Source organism: Beta vulgaris, chromosome 5 (genome assembly GCF_026745355.1).
Source record: "Beta vulgaris subsp. vulgaris cultivar EL10 chromosome 5, EL10.2, whole genome shotgun sequence".
Taxonomy (NCBI): domain Eukaryota; kingdom Viridiplantae; phylum Streptophyta; class Magnoliopsida; order Caryophyllales; family Amaranthaceae; genus Beta; species Beta vulgaris.
The window spans coordinates 45,325,710-45,342,696 of NC_079206.1; the positions used below are offsets into that span (position 1 = coordinate 45,325,710).

The following is a 16,987-nucleotide window of genomic DNA, read 5'->3' on the forward strand; positions in this document are numbered from 1 at the left end:
AGAGGCGAGCTATTATGGTTGAGCATCCCTAGGATGGAGTCAAACTAGGGACTTGGAAGTAGAGAAGAGTGAGAAATCACTCTTGGAAAGCCTTTTTTAAAAAATACTCAGTTGATCGGTGGATTGAATCCTTAGAGTCACTCTTGTGCTTCCTAATCATTTTCCCTCTTGTGTTTGGTTGGTCTCCTAAATCTTGTTATGAACTCATTTAGCTTGCATGTCATGTTTGTAAATTTGCGTTTAGAGCATGTACGTTAGTTTGTTGCATGATTTCTTTTTATTTTTACTCCCTTTCTCCTCTTCATTCCTTACTTCTCACTCTTCGTTTACTTGAGGGCAAACAAAATGCTAAGCTTGGGAGAGTTTGATAAGTGTGTTTTTAACGCACTTTGTGGTCTCCTTTTGGTTTAGTTTGATCCTCTTTCTTCTCTTATCTCCCCTCTTTTCTACTCATTTCCTTTTCTACTTCTTCACTTGATCATTGATTGATCATCATGACATTTTGCTAGATTTTCGATCTATTTTTATTGAATTTCTAGTACATTTGCTTTCACCATGTTTTCTCGTGTTTTCATTGCTGGTATGACCCTTTTCAGGGCCGAGTATTGCGAGATATGGCTTAAGGTATGAGTTAGAGAAACCGAGGGTTCTTGTGGTGCGCCCGCATGAGTTGGAGATGCCCGCACACGATGGTGCACCCGCACATCCAAATGGTGCACCCGCACCATCAGTTGGTTTTTAAGACAAAAATCAAAACATCATGGTGCGCCCGCACCATTTGACGAGAAATTCCAAGTTTGAGGTAGAAGGGTGAGGTCGCCCGCACCTAATTTTGATGCGCCCGTAACTCTGCTTGGTGCGCCCGTACCTCTGCTTGGTGCACCCACACCTCTTTTTGGTGCTCTCGCACCCTTCGTTTCCAGAAAGAAAAAAAATTGAGCCTTCATTAAAAACGATAGTTTTGTTTTAGTTTTGAACTTATGCTTCATTCTAGAGTTTTTAGAGAGTATTGCTAGGGTTTATACTAGAGAGATAAATACTTTAGTTTTATTGATATTTGAGATTAATTAATCATAGTTTGTGATTCCGATAACATTCAAGGTACTTTTCATTCAATTTAATTTAATTTGAAATTTCAGTTTTTATTTCATTCTTTTCGTGGTTGTTCTTGTTTTTCCTTGTTATTAGTTCTTCATCCTTATAGTCTCATAATTTTTATTTCTATTAGTTTGATCATCTCTTAATCATGTTTAGCCTTAGATTAGTTATAGATATTATATTTAATTGCTTGGAATCCATGATTAGTGAGTAGTTTCATATATAGCGTTAGGGTGAAAGTATGGATTAAGATTTTAAATGTTTTGTTGATCTGATTGTGATATTTTAAATAAGTTTATGCATTGATCTTGGTGTTTTGAGACCTTAGGGTAGATATTGATCACATTTATGCTTTGGTATTTTGAATTCAAATGTTCTTAAATCGAGTTTTAGTTAAACTCTTTTATCATCGCCAAGAATCAACGTAATTTCTAGGCCAAGATATTGAGTTGAAATTAAGGGGATCCTTTATTAGGGATTTTCCGGATTTATCGAATCTCTTATTTAATTGACTAGAGACCATTCGAGAGAGGATTTAGTTGATTGATTAAGTGATTATTCTTGAGGATCATTCCAGAGAGGACTCGAGTATTTTAGAGGAAAAGTAAACCTCGCATAATCGTTTCCGTTACTTCACAATCGCATTAACATTCATTGTCCACTTTTATTCATACTAGTAACCCTAACTTTAGTGTCTTTCTATCTGATTGATTAATTCGAGTTATTTGCTAGTTCTTGTTATTGACTACTCATAGTTGTTACCAAATCTTTTCAAACCCCCAAATATCCTTCAATTAGGTAGTCTAGACTTGATAGACTTGAATTGATCCTATTTTCCCTGGGGATCGATCCTCGATTTGCCCTTACTATTTAATTAGTAATTGCTTGTTAGGTTTTATAAATGTTGTTTGAAAATCGATTTTTGGTGCCTTAACGACACACTAAAAACCCATTATCATTCATGAATCTTCAGAGTAGTGACAAATAGTTTGTCCTCCCACTCTTTGGTTGTCAAATTTTCTACCAAGCAGTCTATTATTTCGTTGACATTAACCGACCTTCATATTCTTTAACACCATCAATTTTTTGTCATGTAAAAGATATCAAATTCCCTTGAAATGTAAGATTTTCATGAAATTAGCTTGATCATTCCCTTCCTTTAGTTTCTCCGATCCCATGCATCTCAAGGAGAATCACAAGACATAATGTTTGTAAAAATTTTGTTTGTCACTACGGAATGCAGAAATGAAATAATAAATAATATTTTTGGAGCATTTTATTAATTTAAAAAACAAAACCTAAGAGATAAGTATCAAAAGATAAGAGAGTGAATCCAAAAGTAAGAAATATGTTCCAATAGTAAGAGAGAAGTTCCAAATAGAAGGGACATAGGAGAATTTGCCACGTACAATTTTCACTTAAATAGTTTGCCAAATACAAAATATAAATACTTTATATAATCAACGCAAACACTTGTTTTTCTTTGACTTAAGGAAATACAAACATTTATTATATGATAAACGTAATTTGCATTCAATTATTGGATGACATGGTCACAATACAATTGAAACTCTAGTTGTTGGAACCCTTTGCGTTCTCTGCTTGAAGGAAATTAGCAAACCATTTAGCAGATTTTTTAGGGTATCTTTTATGATTGTCATAGTAATCTGTATAGTTGAGGCCGAAGCGAACATCGTATCCTGCACCTACTTCCATATTGTCCATCAGTGACCATACGACGTAGCCTTTCACGTTAGCTCCCTCCCTGCATTCATGTATACCAATTAAGTTACCATGGTAAGAAAAACTTTCTACTACTACGTTATAGCATGTCAACTTTTGATGGATTCAGGGTCGTTTAGAAGATTTCGGAGTTTCGGTTCTAACATGAAAATTGAGCCCCTATATTTATAGAAGATAAAGAGGGAAGGTTAGAGTTCTAAAGACGAGAAGTTATCTAAAAATAGGTTATTGACAAGTTTATTATGGGTGGAAACAAGTGTGATTTTTTCGAAAATCAATTAAGATTTTCAAAATAATATATTTTGGGCTCTTATCATTTTGGGACCTGTGCGGTTGGGCTCCTTATACACTTTCATCTACCCCTTGATAGATAGAGCAAAAAAGTAACAATTGTATTGATTAGATGTATTACTTTATTGCTTCTCGAACAGCTACAAGATGATCGTGAGCATGTTGGATTCTATAGTCATCATAAAATGCAGCCTCAAGTTCTGCTGTTTTTCCTTGCGCAATCATATCGTTAACCGAGCCTGTAATTGTTGGTTTATCCGGCATACCTGCGATAACATAATGTTTGAAGTGTTAGATGGTAAGTATGTAGTACAAGACCAGAAAATTCCAGAAAGTAACAAGCTATGCAATATATTTTTCTTGCATTCGGAGAACACTATTTAAAGAATTTCTTGATGTTTATTGTTTACCACCTTATATATAGTCCGTTTTACACTTTACTATCTTTTAATTTTTTTTTCAATTTTACCACGTTAAACTCTTAAAGTTTCCAACTCGTTAAAAATCACCACATTGACTATGTTCCGACGAAGAATCTGGTTAGGGGGTTCCAAATAACTGCTTTATGTCTAGTTTCCCTCCCATTTTTCCTCTTTACCCTAGATTTTTCATTTCGTCTTCATTAAAACCCCAATTTTATCTTTCAATCGCTCCATAAACCTAAATTTTCTTGATGAGAACCTAAATCAAGTTAGGGTTTATCATTTTTTGATAAATTCGACCTCAATCAAAGGAGAGATTAGAGATTTTGCTACTATAAGTTATGTGTTTTCAGCCCAATTTAATAGGTTAGGCTTCTTCTTCAATTTTGGGCATTTTTTGTTCAGTTTTATTAGTAAAATGGGCCTAAATTCGGGCATCTATGGTGTTCTTTAGCATAATGTTGATTTTGGTTCTCATTAATCTATAGGCACATAATGTCTCAATGTTCTTCTCAAAATCATCAAAAGAGCAATTGTGGAATTTCTCTTGCTGCAAAAGTCGAAATAAAGGAGAAGAAAGAGGAGTTTGGTATTATGAATTTTTGGGTGAAGTAAAAGAAAGAGGGTAAATGAATATCTATAAATATCAAAGAGGAGTTGAGGATTTTTACATAGGGGTTTAATAGGGAATTGAAGATAAAAATATCATTGGTTGAAGACAATGAAATGGTCAATGAACAAACAGAAACAAAAATCGAGAAGAGAGATGCTGGTAAGAGAGGGAATAGTTTTTTAATTCGAAATGTGGGCCCTCTCTCACTGGATTCTTGCCCGGAGGACGAGTTAGGTGGTAATTTTTAATGAGTTGGAAAGTTTAAGGTGGTAAAATTGAAAAAAAAAAGTACTAAAATATAAAACGAACTATTTATAAGATGGTAAAAATAAAATAAAAAATCCTTATCTAAACATTCTTTCTCAAAAAAAAATATCATTAATAAACCTTATAAATTTAGAAACTTGGATTTAATCATATACTAGTTATTAGGCCCGGGCTACGCTCCGGTAAGGAAAATTTTCATTTATTAATATTATAATTTAAGATTATAAGACTAAATATTATTTGGTCTAGTGGTTAAGACTTTAGTGTATGTTCTTGAGGTTTAGATATCGAACCTTACACTACACCTAGGGAGAGCGTCACGTGGCACCGTTTCTGACTTAGGCATGCCTTTTAATATATTAGTATAGATTATGGCGTGTATATACGCAATAAAATTTCGTCACTTTTTCATTTATGTGTTCTGAATCATTAACATTATCACGCAGCCGCCTGTTCCTTCGTGGCTTTGACACGGGCACACGGCCCTAACGTTGGCTGTTGAAGAATTTTATCCTATCTGTTTTAAAAAATATTTATTGAGAAGCTAAGCAAATACTTCTTGAGTAGTTACATACCATTCTCAGTCACATATACTTCGGGGTTACCATATTCAGTCTTGACATACAGAAGCAAATTCTTGAGTCCATCAGGGTGGACATAAATGTCCTCTTGTCCTTTCGCTTGAGGCCCGACGACGTTTCCTTCATCATCAGCTGCAACACAAGAACAATCATGCAATTATCATGTCATTGAAATAACATGGATGGAACTATTATATACTCCCTTCGTTTCCTAAAGATTTTCCTTGTTACTGTTCCTACATATACTAAGAAGGATCCATTTGTATGAGGTGTGGGGTGGGTAAAGTAAGAGAGAGAAAAGAAATAAGATAAACAAACAAATAAAAATGGGTTAAAGTAGAAAAGAGAAACAGAGTAAAATTGAATTAATAATGTAATTGTGGACCATATGATAGAGACATGAGAGGGTAAGAAGAGGAAAAAAAAAATTCAAATAAGGAATAAAGTAAAAAAAGGAAGATCTTTTGGAGACGCAGTTAAACGGAAAGAGGGAAAATCTTTAAGAAACGAAGGGAGTATCAATTTACTTTGGCTCTTTGATTTTGATTTTGATTATAATTACCAGTCTGTTCAGCGTATTTGATATTGATAACGCCAGACATTGCATCGACGGTACAAGTATGCTTGACGTATCTGGAAGTGTAGTAATTGATACCAATGTAATCGAAGGCGTCTTTGACTAGTTCCTTCTCGGATGGTGTAAACTCAGGGAGTCCCTTCACATTCTTTCTCATGGATTCAGGGTATTCGCCACGGGTTAATGGATCCATGTACCTGAAGATTGTAAGAAATAAGTAAAACAAACCAACAGAAAGAAGAACATGAAAGGTATTTGCATTAGTAACTATGGTACTTACCAGCCCAACTGGAAGTCTAGCTGCATTTTTGTAGCTGCAAAGTCCTTTGGATCAGCAGAGTGCGGCATATACCATTTGCATGGGAGTGAGATTCCAATTTTTCCACCTTGAGATTTCTACATATTGGAATATGATTTAGTTACATTGGAAATTTTGAGTAGCCATGGATGAACTAAGCAACTATGTCGCATGGGTACTTCTTCTAGGTCACGTACTCGTACCCGTCCCGTATACTATACGACACGTATCATGTATCTTGTATGGGTACGCGTACTCTTTCCTAAAATTTCAAAATGTTGCCTTTTTGTCCCTGTACCCAAATCCGAACACGTACCCGTATCAAAATCTAGCTAAGCAACGTGAAATGTTGCATCATTTTGACAATTAGTATATTTGATTACGCATTGCTAAAAAAATTACGTAAGTTCATGTTTAGGAAATACAAGTTCAAAACAATCAAACGACACCTGACATTAGTATCTTTTTATTTATTTATTTGGTGTAAATTTATGATCAAGATATCAGCTCAATGAATAAAACAATCCCAATGGAAAAATCAAAATCAAACTGAGGGAGGGAGTATTTACTTGATATTTTTCCTTGTATAGTTTGGCGGCAGCAGCATGAGCTAAGATAATATGATGGGTAGCAATGAATGGACCTAAAGGATCATTCTTGAGATCACCAGGCAATCCCATCTTGTAGCCATAGGAGCCAAATACATAAGGCTCATTTATTGTACCCCAATACTTAACACGGTCACCGAACTTCTCAAAGCAAAGATCTGCAAACTCCTTGAAGTGCTCTCTACACCCACATTGTTTATTATGTATATAATTGCACGTTAATAGAGTATTCATTGTGTACTAATACTACATCAAAGTAATGAATTCTAAAAAGATCAAGAGTTTGATTTATACACGATGTTGGGTCGCATGAAACCATAGAATTGGTTTTGTAAAAGCACTGGTAGGTCAAAATGGAACAAAGTGATGATGGGAGTAATTCCTGATAAAAATGGAGTGAATGGTGAGTTTTATGTACACAGACGATATACATTATAATTAGATCTCGTTCACTTCACCTTATTAATCTATATTGATCCTTTATAATCATTAAAAATTTAGTAGGTCATGCATAGGAGAGATACACTCAAGATAAAGTAAAAATAAGACGGAGAAAAATGATGACTAAAGAAAAACAAGTTTTAATGAGTAAAAAAAAATTCAATCCGTAAAATCGGTTTTCAATTATATCCCTTCAATTGTAATAATTTTTTGTCAACAAAAAAGCTAAGGTGAAGTGAACAAGGCCTTAATTAATACTTCTTACGAGCTAGTTAAGCTTTACGTTACCATTTGCGATCAATTCATCTATGAATTTGTTATAAAAATCAATGCCCTCTTGGTTAACTCCAGACTCCAGAGTACCATCTGCAATGTATTTGTTAATTTGTAAATATGCTGAGCAGTTGTTGCCTTGTTGGTCATAGTGACTATTTGACTAATATTGAAGGGCTCGAAATAAACAACTTACTAGGCAATATCCTTGGCCAAGCAATGGAGAACCTGTATGTATTCAAGCCCGTTTCTTTCAAAATTTTCACATCTTCCTGTAATTATTACCAGCAAACGGTTAAATTTATTGCTTCATACAGTTTCATGAATATAAAATATCACTATTTTATACCTTAAAAAGGTTGTAGGAGTCGACTGCCTTTTTCCCTTGGCTAGCTTGAATCATGAAATCCCATGTGCTTTTTCCTCTTCCACCTTCATCCCCTCTTCCTTCAGTCTACCACAATATCACATAATATATTAAGCACTACCAATCAATAATATATTAAGCCCATCATCTTACAATAAATACTAAGTTACGTTGGAAAAAGTTCTTATAAAGTAAATGAATGTTCCCTAGACAAATAGATGATATAAGAGGATTGTTTTTCCTTTTTTTTTTTTAATGTATGGGTTTGTTTGTGATGAGTGATGATATTATTGTTCATAATATGTTGGCTTCTAAAATTAATTGGAAAATTTATCAGAAACTACCTTCTACAACCACTTATTTGTGAGAAACCACCTTTTAGAAAAAACTAATATTTGGACCCAGGCGTTGCTTCGGGTTGCTACTATTTTTCGAACTTGGTATACATTTTTTTCCATTCCCATTAAATATATTAAGGAATACTCAGCATTAAAAGGTACAAATATAATAACGTGGGCACTTAGAGCATGATTAGAAGTTAGTTGAGATGGTAATTGTGTCATGTATAATAGCAAGAGGTCACGAGTTCAAATCTTGTTGCATTGGACAATTCTAGTGGAGTAACAGAGGTGCCACGTGGCGTGTATACATTGTCACGCACGCCTTTTAATATATTTGTATAGATTGGACACACAACCACCTTTTTTGTTTTAATTTTTGTGGCAAGCCACCACTTGTCGGAATTTGGTCGTTGACCCAACTTTTCTAGCAGACCATTATAGGAACTTTTTTTTTTCAGATTTCCGCCATTCATCATCCTTTAACCTTCTTATGGCGAAAATCACTACCACCAAACGACCATTGTTGTCGCCACCACCACCGTATAGCCTTTTCCCCGGTGCTGCCACCCTACCCCCAGGCCTCCCTAGCCGTCGCCGCCCAACCCCACCCTCCCAGCTTTATCCCATGCGTAGTCCCAGCCCCGGCAACCCCCCCACGACCATCTCAATCCTTACAACCCCAACCATCTCTCCCCCTCGCATTCCCCGGCAACCCCCTCCCCCCTTGCATCCTCTACTACTCCCTTCCTCCTCGCATCCCTCGACAAACCCCCCTCCCCCCTTGCAACCCGCAAGAAATCCCCCTCATATCCCCCAACAAAAAACCCCCTCCCCCCTAACCCCCCCCCCAACCTGTCCACCCTTTTTTCCTCTTTCTCCCTTCCTCCTCCCTTATTCTGAAATTCCAAAAACAATAATATTCGAGGGAGGGAGATGTTAGCAGAAGAAGGGATAAGGCGTGAAGGTGGAAAAAATGGTCGAGAATCTGGAACAAAATGGGTTCTATGATGGTCAACACCAGAAAATCGAGGTCAACCACCAGATTCTGACAAGTGGTGGCTTCCAACAAAAAAAGAATTAAAAAGGTGGTTGTGTGTCCAATTTTGTTTTAAATGGTTGTTCTCACAAAAAAGTGATTAGAAAAAGTGATTTTTGACATATAATCTAAATTAATTTGATACAGACTTGACGTATATCTTTACTAGCCTTTTGTGCACGCGATGCATGCGATGCATGCGATGATATTTTTAGCTAAATAATAAGTAGCAAACAAACTGAAAATGCAAGTTAGTATTTAAGTTCACCTCCATTTTGTGAATAAGATTCTTTCATGTTCTTTTTATGTTGTTATTCATTTTTGTGATTTTGAATATTTTTTGTTTCTCAAGTCTTATATGCGCATGTTCTTTTATAATCAGTATGATGTTCTTTACTAAATATCTCATGTTCTTTTTTTTTGGTTTTATTCATTTTTGTAATTTATAATAGTTTTTGATATGGATTTCAGTAATTTCTTTATGATCCCAAAATTGTAACCGAAAAGTATAAGACAATTTCAGTTTTTTTTCCTTGTCTAACTTCTAAATTCTGATTTCACAAATTGATATTTAAAAATTTTCATCATTTTAAATGTTCACACTTTGATTTCAATTATATTTGAAATGAAATTTTAAATTTTTCATACACAATTTGATTTTGCATAAATGGTCATTTTAATTTTCTCTTTTCTAAATTTTAACACTTTGAGTTTCAATTATATTTGAAATGAAATTTTAAGTTTTTCATACACAATCTGATTTTGCATAAAAAATGGTCAGCTTTTATTTTTCTCCTTTTCTAAATTTTAACACTTTGAGTTTCAATTATAGATGAAATGATATTTTAAATTGTTCATACACAATCTGATTTCGCAAATTAATGTAAATTTTTTTTTTTCTGAAAATGGATTTTTGCAAAAGTTGTTCGCAAAAAGGTTTGATATTGTTTGTTTTTCAAAATTTATTCTAACATGGATATTTTGCAAAAGTTTTGGGCAAAAATTTATATTGGAATTTTAAAAAAAGAACTAAATTTGTAACTTCTTCATCAGTGTCGTAAATGAATCAAATTTCCCCTCAAAAAAAAAATTGAATCAAATTTCATACACATCTTGTTTTCAGATTTTATATGAAAATGAATCAAATTTAAGTCTAATTATATAAAGCCTTTTCAACTAATTTCTATTATCTCCATTTTTTCAACTACATAACAGTCGAATAATGTGAAATAACTTTGAAGATATAAAAGAATTATGTACCTGTTTGAAAGTTCGCAAATCGTCGATGGACTAATGTGTGATATTACTGTCAAAATCTTATGTTTTTCTCAGATTTGTGTTTATAAGTAATTTTTGTGAGTATGTAATGTGAATGGTTATTGAGAACAATGTTTGTAAGTGAATTTTGTGAATGTTTTTGTATGTATTGACGTCCTTATATTAGTTTTAGTTTGTAAGTTAATTTTTAGTTTTTGTAAAGTTTCCTGATCATTTGAAGTGATTTTGCGTGATTTTCTCAATTCTATGAGTGATTTGTAAAGTTTCCTCATATAAGTGATTTCTAGAGTGATTGTTGAAATTAATTTCCGGTGGCTTTGTTTGACCCCCATTTTGGTATTGAGATTCCTTTTGTAATTTAGAAAGGGAGGGGGGGGGTAAAATAGTCAGTTCAAAAGAGGACACCGTTGCTCCCCCTTCCCTTATATAATAGAGATTTATATAAACTAGATTTTGATACAGCTCAAAATTAATCAAGGCTAAATGTGGAAGTTAATCACTATCTTTTTTTAAGTATGATTCAATAAATGAATAATTCCTGTGGATTAAATTTTGAAGGGGTCCATCAAAATCTGAAATGAATCATTGATTAACTGAATTGAGCATAACAAATTAGCTTAAAGTAAACCTGATTGAAAACCTTCTCTTAATAATTTATTACTTCTTCCATCTTATTTTATAGTTCTCCTTTCATTTTGGGCACGGAAATTAAAGAAACAATGATTATCATGTACTTGCGTGGGGGAGTTGTTCTTTTTGGAATCATTGTCATAAAAAAATGAAAAAGAATGAGAACATTAAATTGATGGGCATGTGAAAAGAGGAAAGAAAGAGTAAAAAATAATTTTCATTATATCCAACCAATGAGAGTTAAGGAACATTAAATGAGGGTATCAAAAACCCATGTGAAAAGGTGGAAAGAAGGTAAAAAGTGAATTTTTATTTTTTTTTGACGAAAAAGGTAGAATTAAGAAAAATGGAAACAACATTTTAAGACACCCAAAATGAAATACGAGAAAGACAGAGGGAGCATATATGGTGTACAAATGTGGAAGCCGATTATGATGTTACGTGTTTGTATTGAGCTTGGGGAAGTCAAATTAGCAGTACTCAGCATGAGAAAATGCCACTTAAAAGCAAGGGCGGTAAGGGGAACTTCCACCTCAAAAGTTCCTTTAATGAAACTGATGTTACGGTCTTGAGATTATGAGCTACATATCTTTATTAGTTTGCTTGGTGACTGATATAAAAATAATACTTATACTAAGAGTACTCATACCATTTAAAATTTAGTGGCACTTTGTTAACAATTTAAGGTCGACTGCAGTGGTAGATTCAGTGTGGATTCAACTGAATTCACGCAAATTCGGGTAAAAAACAGAGAAAACTAGTAAAAACAAAAAAAGAGGCAAATAAATAGCATATATATAACTTAAGTATTTATATTCATTATTGAAATACATTGTAGCTTAGTGGGGGAGTGTATTTAACACTTAATGCTCCTTAGTTGGTTGCAGCCTTGCAGGTTCGAATTCAAAGATAATGTGTTTTATTTCTTTAGTCTGTCTTTGCGTTTTTTTCTTTATGTTCCATTTTTTTCTTTATTTTCCCTTTTTCTTTATTTTCCTTTTTTCTTTATTTTACATTTACCTTTTCATATTTCTTTTTTATCCATCAATCTCTTCTGCCACCAAGTAGTAAATCTTTTTTTTCCCCAATTCTCTAAATAAAATTAGTTACTAAAAATTCCCTAAGTTAATTACTTGATTCACTTATCAGATATTTACATGCGATATGCAATGAGAAGACAGAAGAGTGTTAAAATGAATAATGTTCATATATTTTGAAACTTTAATATGTGTATTTATAGACTAAATGTGCAAATATTAATTTTTGAAATGGAAGAATCGTATACATCACTTTCTAAATAAAATTCTTGATAGGGTTTATTGTCACTCAAACTAGAATAAAAAAACTTATTAGTGTTGATTCATTGCTAGTTAATCATTCTAGATTTCATGCTTGTGCTAGCTAGTTGTTAAAGTTTTGATATTTTAGTTTTAACTTTTAACACTTAATTAATAAATTAATTTATGAAAAATGTCTTAATAATTAATACCTATAATTTGTATAACTATGTAGTTTGTTAAAAATTAATAATTTTTATTATTATAAGTAGTTAATTAAAAATTTCTTTTTTTGTAATGATGTAATCAAGAATAAAAGCCCCGCTCACTCTAATTGTTGAAAGTTTAATCTCTCTTTTCTTTAAAAAAATTATAACTCAAAATAGTACTCCCTCCGTCCCAAAATATAGTTCCCATTTCATTTTGTACAGTCTCCAAAGATCTTCTATATCTTATTAGTAAAAAAAATATAAAAAGTTGATATTACGAATTTATACATTGAGATGAATCTGACAAGACCCTTTATGAATATGTTTTTTGTATACACTAGTAAGAATATTTGGTCAAAGTTTTTAAAATTTGACTTCCAAAATAGAAATGGGAACTATATTTTGAGACGGAGGGAGTAAAATTTATTTTGGAATTTATATTCAAACTATTCCGAACCCACATGATCCAATTCTTGGATCACCCATTGAGGTCGAGCATACATTTAACCTAGCAATAAGTAATAAATGGCGGCCATGTTAAGTTATCATACTTAAAAGATATAGAGAAAGAAAGAGGTAGAGAGACCTGAAGAGCGGAAGTAGAGGCACCAAAGAGGAAATCAGGAGGGAAATCCTCCTTTTTTAAATCGCCTTCAGGTGGGGTGAAAATAGCAGGTTGAAGACCGTCAATGAGGGAAACAACGGGTGCCTCAACAATTTTAACTCCTGTTTTTACTATTTTAGGAATGAGTGAACAATAAACATTTCCATTTCCATAACTTGGTAAGCCTCTCAAATGCACATTTGTGCTTGAGTTAGTTTTTGAGAGCAAGTTATTAGGATTCTTTAGCTTAAGCTTACTAGCAGAAGCTAGACTATAGCATGGAGCTGAATAAAGCAAGGCCATTTTTTCTTATGTTCTTTTAAGAGAACAAAGAAGGCTTAGAAAAGAAAGAAGATTAGAACAAACTTTGGTGATGTTCTTTGCTCCAGTAGGGGAGTTCCTATTTATAGTCGATAGTTGTTATTAACTAATTATTATCCAGCAAATGAGTAGGTAGTGTCGTTGGACCGATTGATGAACTTACCCTAATATTTTTTTCCTCTTGATGTGGGGCCATTATAACCTGTAATTTATATTTTTAGTGGGACCATATGTAGTTTCTACTTTCTTCATTCTTTTTTTATTGTAATAATGAGAATTTTATACTATACACTGATTACTCTTTCACCATCTCTTATGATTTTTACGTAAGGAAGAATATAATTGTGCGTGATTTTGTTAAATTAATATCGATTTATAATTTTAAAATATCTAATTTGTACATTTGTTATTAGAAAGTAATTAAAGATATTATAGTTAAGTTGCGCATTGGCAAGCGTGAAAATTTTATTGTTGCAAATAGAAAAAAGAACGGGGGTAGTATAACCGAGGGATACAAATCTTTAGTCACCTTGCCGTTTCGTTTAACTACAAAAGCATTTCTATGGGTATCAACTCTCTTATAGCGGATACATCTGCACCATGTCCGCTAACATGATACTATGACACAATCATTATACAACGATTCAGATTAGGTTTATGAGTGGTCCGTCACGATTCTTGGCGGCCACCTAATAGGCTAAATAAGGGAATCTTCTCCTGATTCAAACTCATCACAACTATACATGTCGACAAGGGTTAGATATTCTAACTCAATAGTACTACCTAATAGCCATGTCTACCATGTCATTCACGGTTCAGGACGCCAAGGTTGTTGGCTTCCCCCACGACGGCCCTTTGGTGTTCACTTAGAATGGTTAAGCTACCAGTCAAAATTGGTGAGAATGAGACAACCAGAAATTTTGGGTGGAGTTTTTAGAGGTTGATGTGCCCGAGGCATGCAATGCTATTATCGAGTGTCCTTGCATCCATGACGTCATAAGAGTTGTATCAACATATCACGTGACCATTTGTACGACATTAAAGTTGAAAGAAAATGAAAAGACGACAAAACCTGTTACTTAGAGAAGAATTCCTGTTAAGGACATAAGTTCACCACCAGAGAAGAGAATAGAAGAGAAGAGGGCGAAGAAGTAGGCTTTGACGAATAATAAGACCTCATAGGAGGACGACTTGCCTAGGCCTAAGTCTAATGGTGATTCAAGGCAAGAAATGTTGGGAGAGGATTTGGCTAGAACAGTTGCGGTGGGGATCGACATGGACCCAAAGGTCATGGTCAATATAACGAGTTTGCTTACTAGAAAATGCGGACATTTTCTCCTTCTCTACAGATGAGATGCTAGGAATCGACAAGTTTGTGATGCTTTATCGTCTAAATTATAACATCGCACTCCCACCAGTGAAGCAAAAGAAAAAGAAATTTCTCAACTGAAAATAATAAAACTATCAAACAAGAAGTTGATAAATTGTTGGCCACCAATTTCATTGAGCCATGTGATTACTGTGAATGGCTCGCCATCGCAGTGATGGTTGATAATAACTAAACCGTGCATGGCCCAAGGGCAGCTATCCTCTACCTATAATTTACAACTAATAGACTCTGCTAGCGAATGCTCTTTGTTGAATTTCATGGATGGTTCTCGGTCTATCATTAGATCGTGGGGTTTACAATTACAAAGCAATGCCTTTGAGCCTACGCAATGCCAGAGCCACTTAACAAAATTTGGTAGACAAACTATCAGAACGGGTAATTTATTGCAGTTATACATATATGCCTCATCTAAAACGGTGGCAATAGTATTGTTGGTGGAAAATAAGAAAAAGCAACAACCTATCTACTTTATCAGTCACATTTTTAACGATCCTAAGATTCATTACCAGTTGATTGACAATATGGCGTTTGTTATGACCGTTATTCCTAAGAAACTTGGGCCATATTTTTTATGCTCATCTAATATAAGTTCTAACGAACAAACCACTAGAGAAAGCCTTGCAAAACATGGAATATTTATGTCCTTTTATAAATTGGGTTTTGGAGTTGTTGGAGTATGATTTAAGTTCATAATAAGGTCAGTGGTTCATAACTAAAACTTAACTTTCATAACTTGATAGTTAAATAATGATAAGCACATAATCAAAACAGATGTTAAGCCTGAATGAAATTTAACTTGAAACCATGACATGAGGTTATACTTTATACATCTTAAAGTGTCACTCAATGAAAAAAAAAAGTCTATGTTTAAAATTCTCAATTAACTAAATAATACTAAGCAAAGGTTTCAATCACCATGGAATTAAACAATTTGTCTAACACCAACATCTTCATATTTCATCCAGCCATAAATTGTAGAAATAAACCATGTGATGCTTTCTAACTTTGCAACTACAAAGATGATTGTAGTAAAATTAGAGGAAGATATAGGGGTAGTACCAAACTAATGCATCAACACAAGGATGAAGGTGAAGGTAACATCACCACCGTGCAGCGTCAACGACCACCAACAGCAGGAACAACAAGAAGGGAAGGGGGTGGCGGCGGCGAGCAGCATCAACGCGACACACCCAACAGCGGCACGAGCTACAACCACACACAACACCGAGAGAGGACACGAGCAGAGCTAAAGCAACAGCACCACACGTGGTGGGGGAGGGGGGAAGGTCTGACAAGCTTGGATGTCGCCGAGCAGGGAGGCGAAGCTCCGAGGAGAGAGGTGCGGGGGAGTTGGGGGGTTTGGGGTATCTTCGGAGGGTGAGAGTGATAGGTTGTCGTACACCTGTCAAAAATAATTCCTGCAAAACCTTCTAACAATGTAGTAGGGTATGTAGGGTCGAATCCACAGAGAGATGGTCGTTTTAATCTAGTTTCTAAGGTATAGAGAAACTAAACAAGATCACAAATATTTGAATTAAAGTTCTAAACTAATTAAAATTATGAAAATTACACTAAAAGGGATCTAGGGTAATGGTTCACCATGTTTATAACTATAATATATCAAAATATCATCAATAGTACAATTAATCAGATGTCTAGAGCATAGGTTAATCCTACGATCGGGTCCTAATGCTCTCAAATCAACATATGTTAGTACGGTCGCTCAACATAATCAGATTTGCTAATTGTAGGTAAGCCTCTAAAGAGTACTATCTCTCGATCTATGACTCGATATTAACAATATCTAATTAGACAATTGATCAGATTACAAGATTAACAATAAAAACACTAATCAATTAGAGAAATAAATACTAATCAAATCATGAATAAATATCAATCAATAATCATATCATATAAACGTGGATTCCCAAACCCTAGAAATAAAAACTACTTTATCATGAAAAAAAATAATGAAATCTAAATCTATACAAAAAAGCATAATAAAATAGATCAAGGAAAGAAACTAATGAAACTCATGAATTATTGAAGAAGAATAAAACTAGGGTTTACAACTAAAAACTAGAGAGAAAGACATGAGAAAACTAAACTAAAACCAAGAAGATGAAAATAACGTGTAAAAGCGAGGAGGATAGAGAAAATATGAAAACCTAACCTAAATAATATTCAATAATCTAACATGACTAGGAATGTAATTTACAAGATAAGGAATGTCTTAAATAAATCGTTAATGGGCGGATTAATTATCTGCGCGTACGGGTGGCAGATTCCAGCAGAAACTGTGCAATCTTCCGAAAGGCATAA

The 16,987-nt window shown here is 34.0% G+C and overlaps 1 protein-coding gene across 1 annotated transcript; it reads right to left on the reverse strand.

Annotated features, from left to right (window-relative positions):
- Nucleotides 1-2,426: 2,426 nt before the first annotated feature.
- Nucleotides 2,427-13,340, reverse strand: LOC104893499 (beta-glucosidase 13). The gene is made up of 11 exons (XM_010679602.4): nucleotides 12,937-13,340; nucleotides 7,562-7,666; nucleotides 7,409-7,484; nucleotides 7,228-7,305; nucleotides 6,793-6,880; nucleotides 6,460-6,679; nucleotides 5,873-5,988; nucleotides 5,578-5,789; nucleotides 5,010-5,147; nucleotides 3,254-3,398; nucleotides 2,427-2,863 (listed from the first exon to the last, which is right to left on the reverse strand). The coding sequence occupies exons 1-11, from the start codon at nucleotides 13,255-13,257 to the stop codon at nucleotides 2,671-2,673; spliced, it is 1,692 nt and encodes a 563-aa protein (XP_010677904.1). The 5' UTR covers nucleotides 13,258-13,340; the 3' UTR covers nucleotides 2,427-2,670.
- Nucleotides 13,341-16,987: the final 3,647 nt, after the last annotated feature.

Bases quoted from the DNA above. Each gene is read 5' to 3' on its own strand.
- LOC104893499 (XM_010679602.4), bottom strand. From the start codon at position 13,257: ATGGCCTTGCTTTATTCAGCTCCATGCTATAGTCTAGCTTCTGCTAGT. The intron at 5,989-6,459 runs GTAAATACTCCC...TCCAATATGTAG, and splicing joins TATACAAGGAAAAATATCAA to AAATCTCAAGGTGGAAAAAT. The intron at 3,399-5,009 runs GTATGTAACTAC...ATGTTATCGCAG, and splicing joins AGTATATGTGACTGAGAATG to GTATGCCGGATAAACCAACA.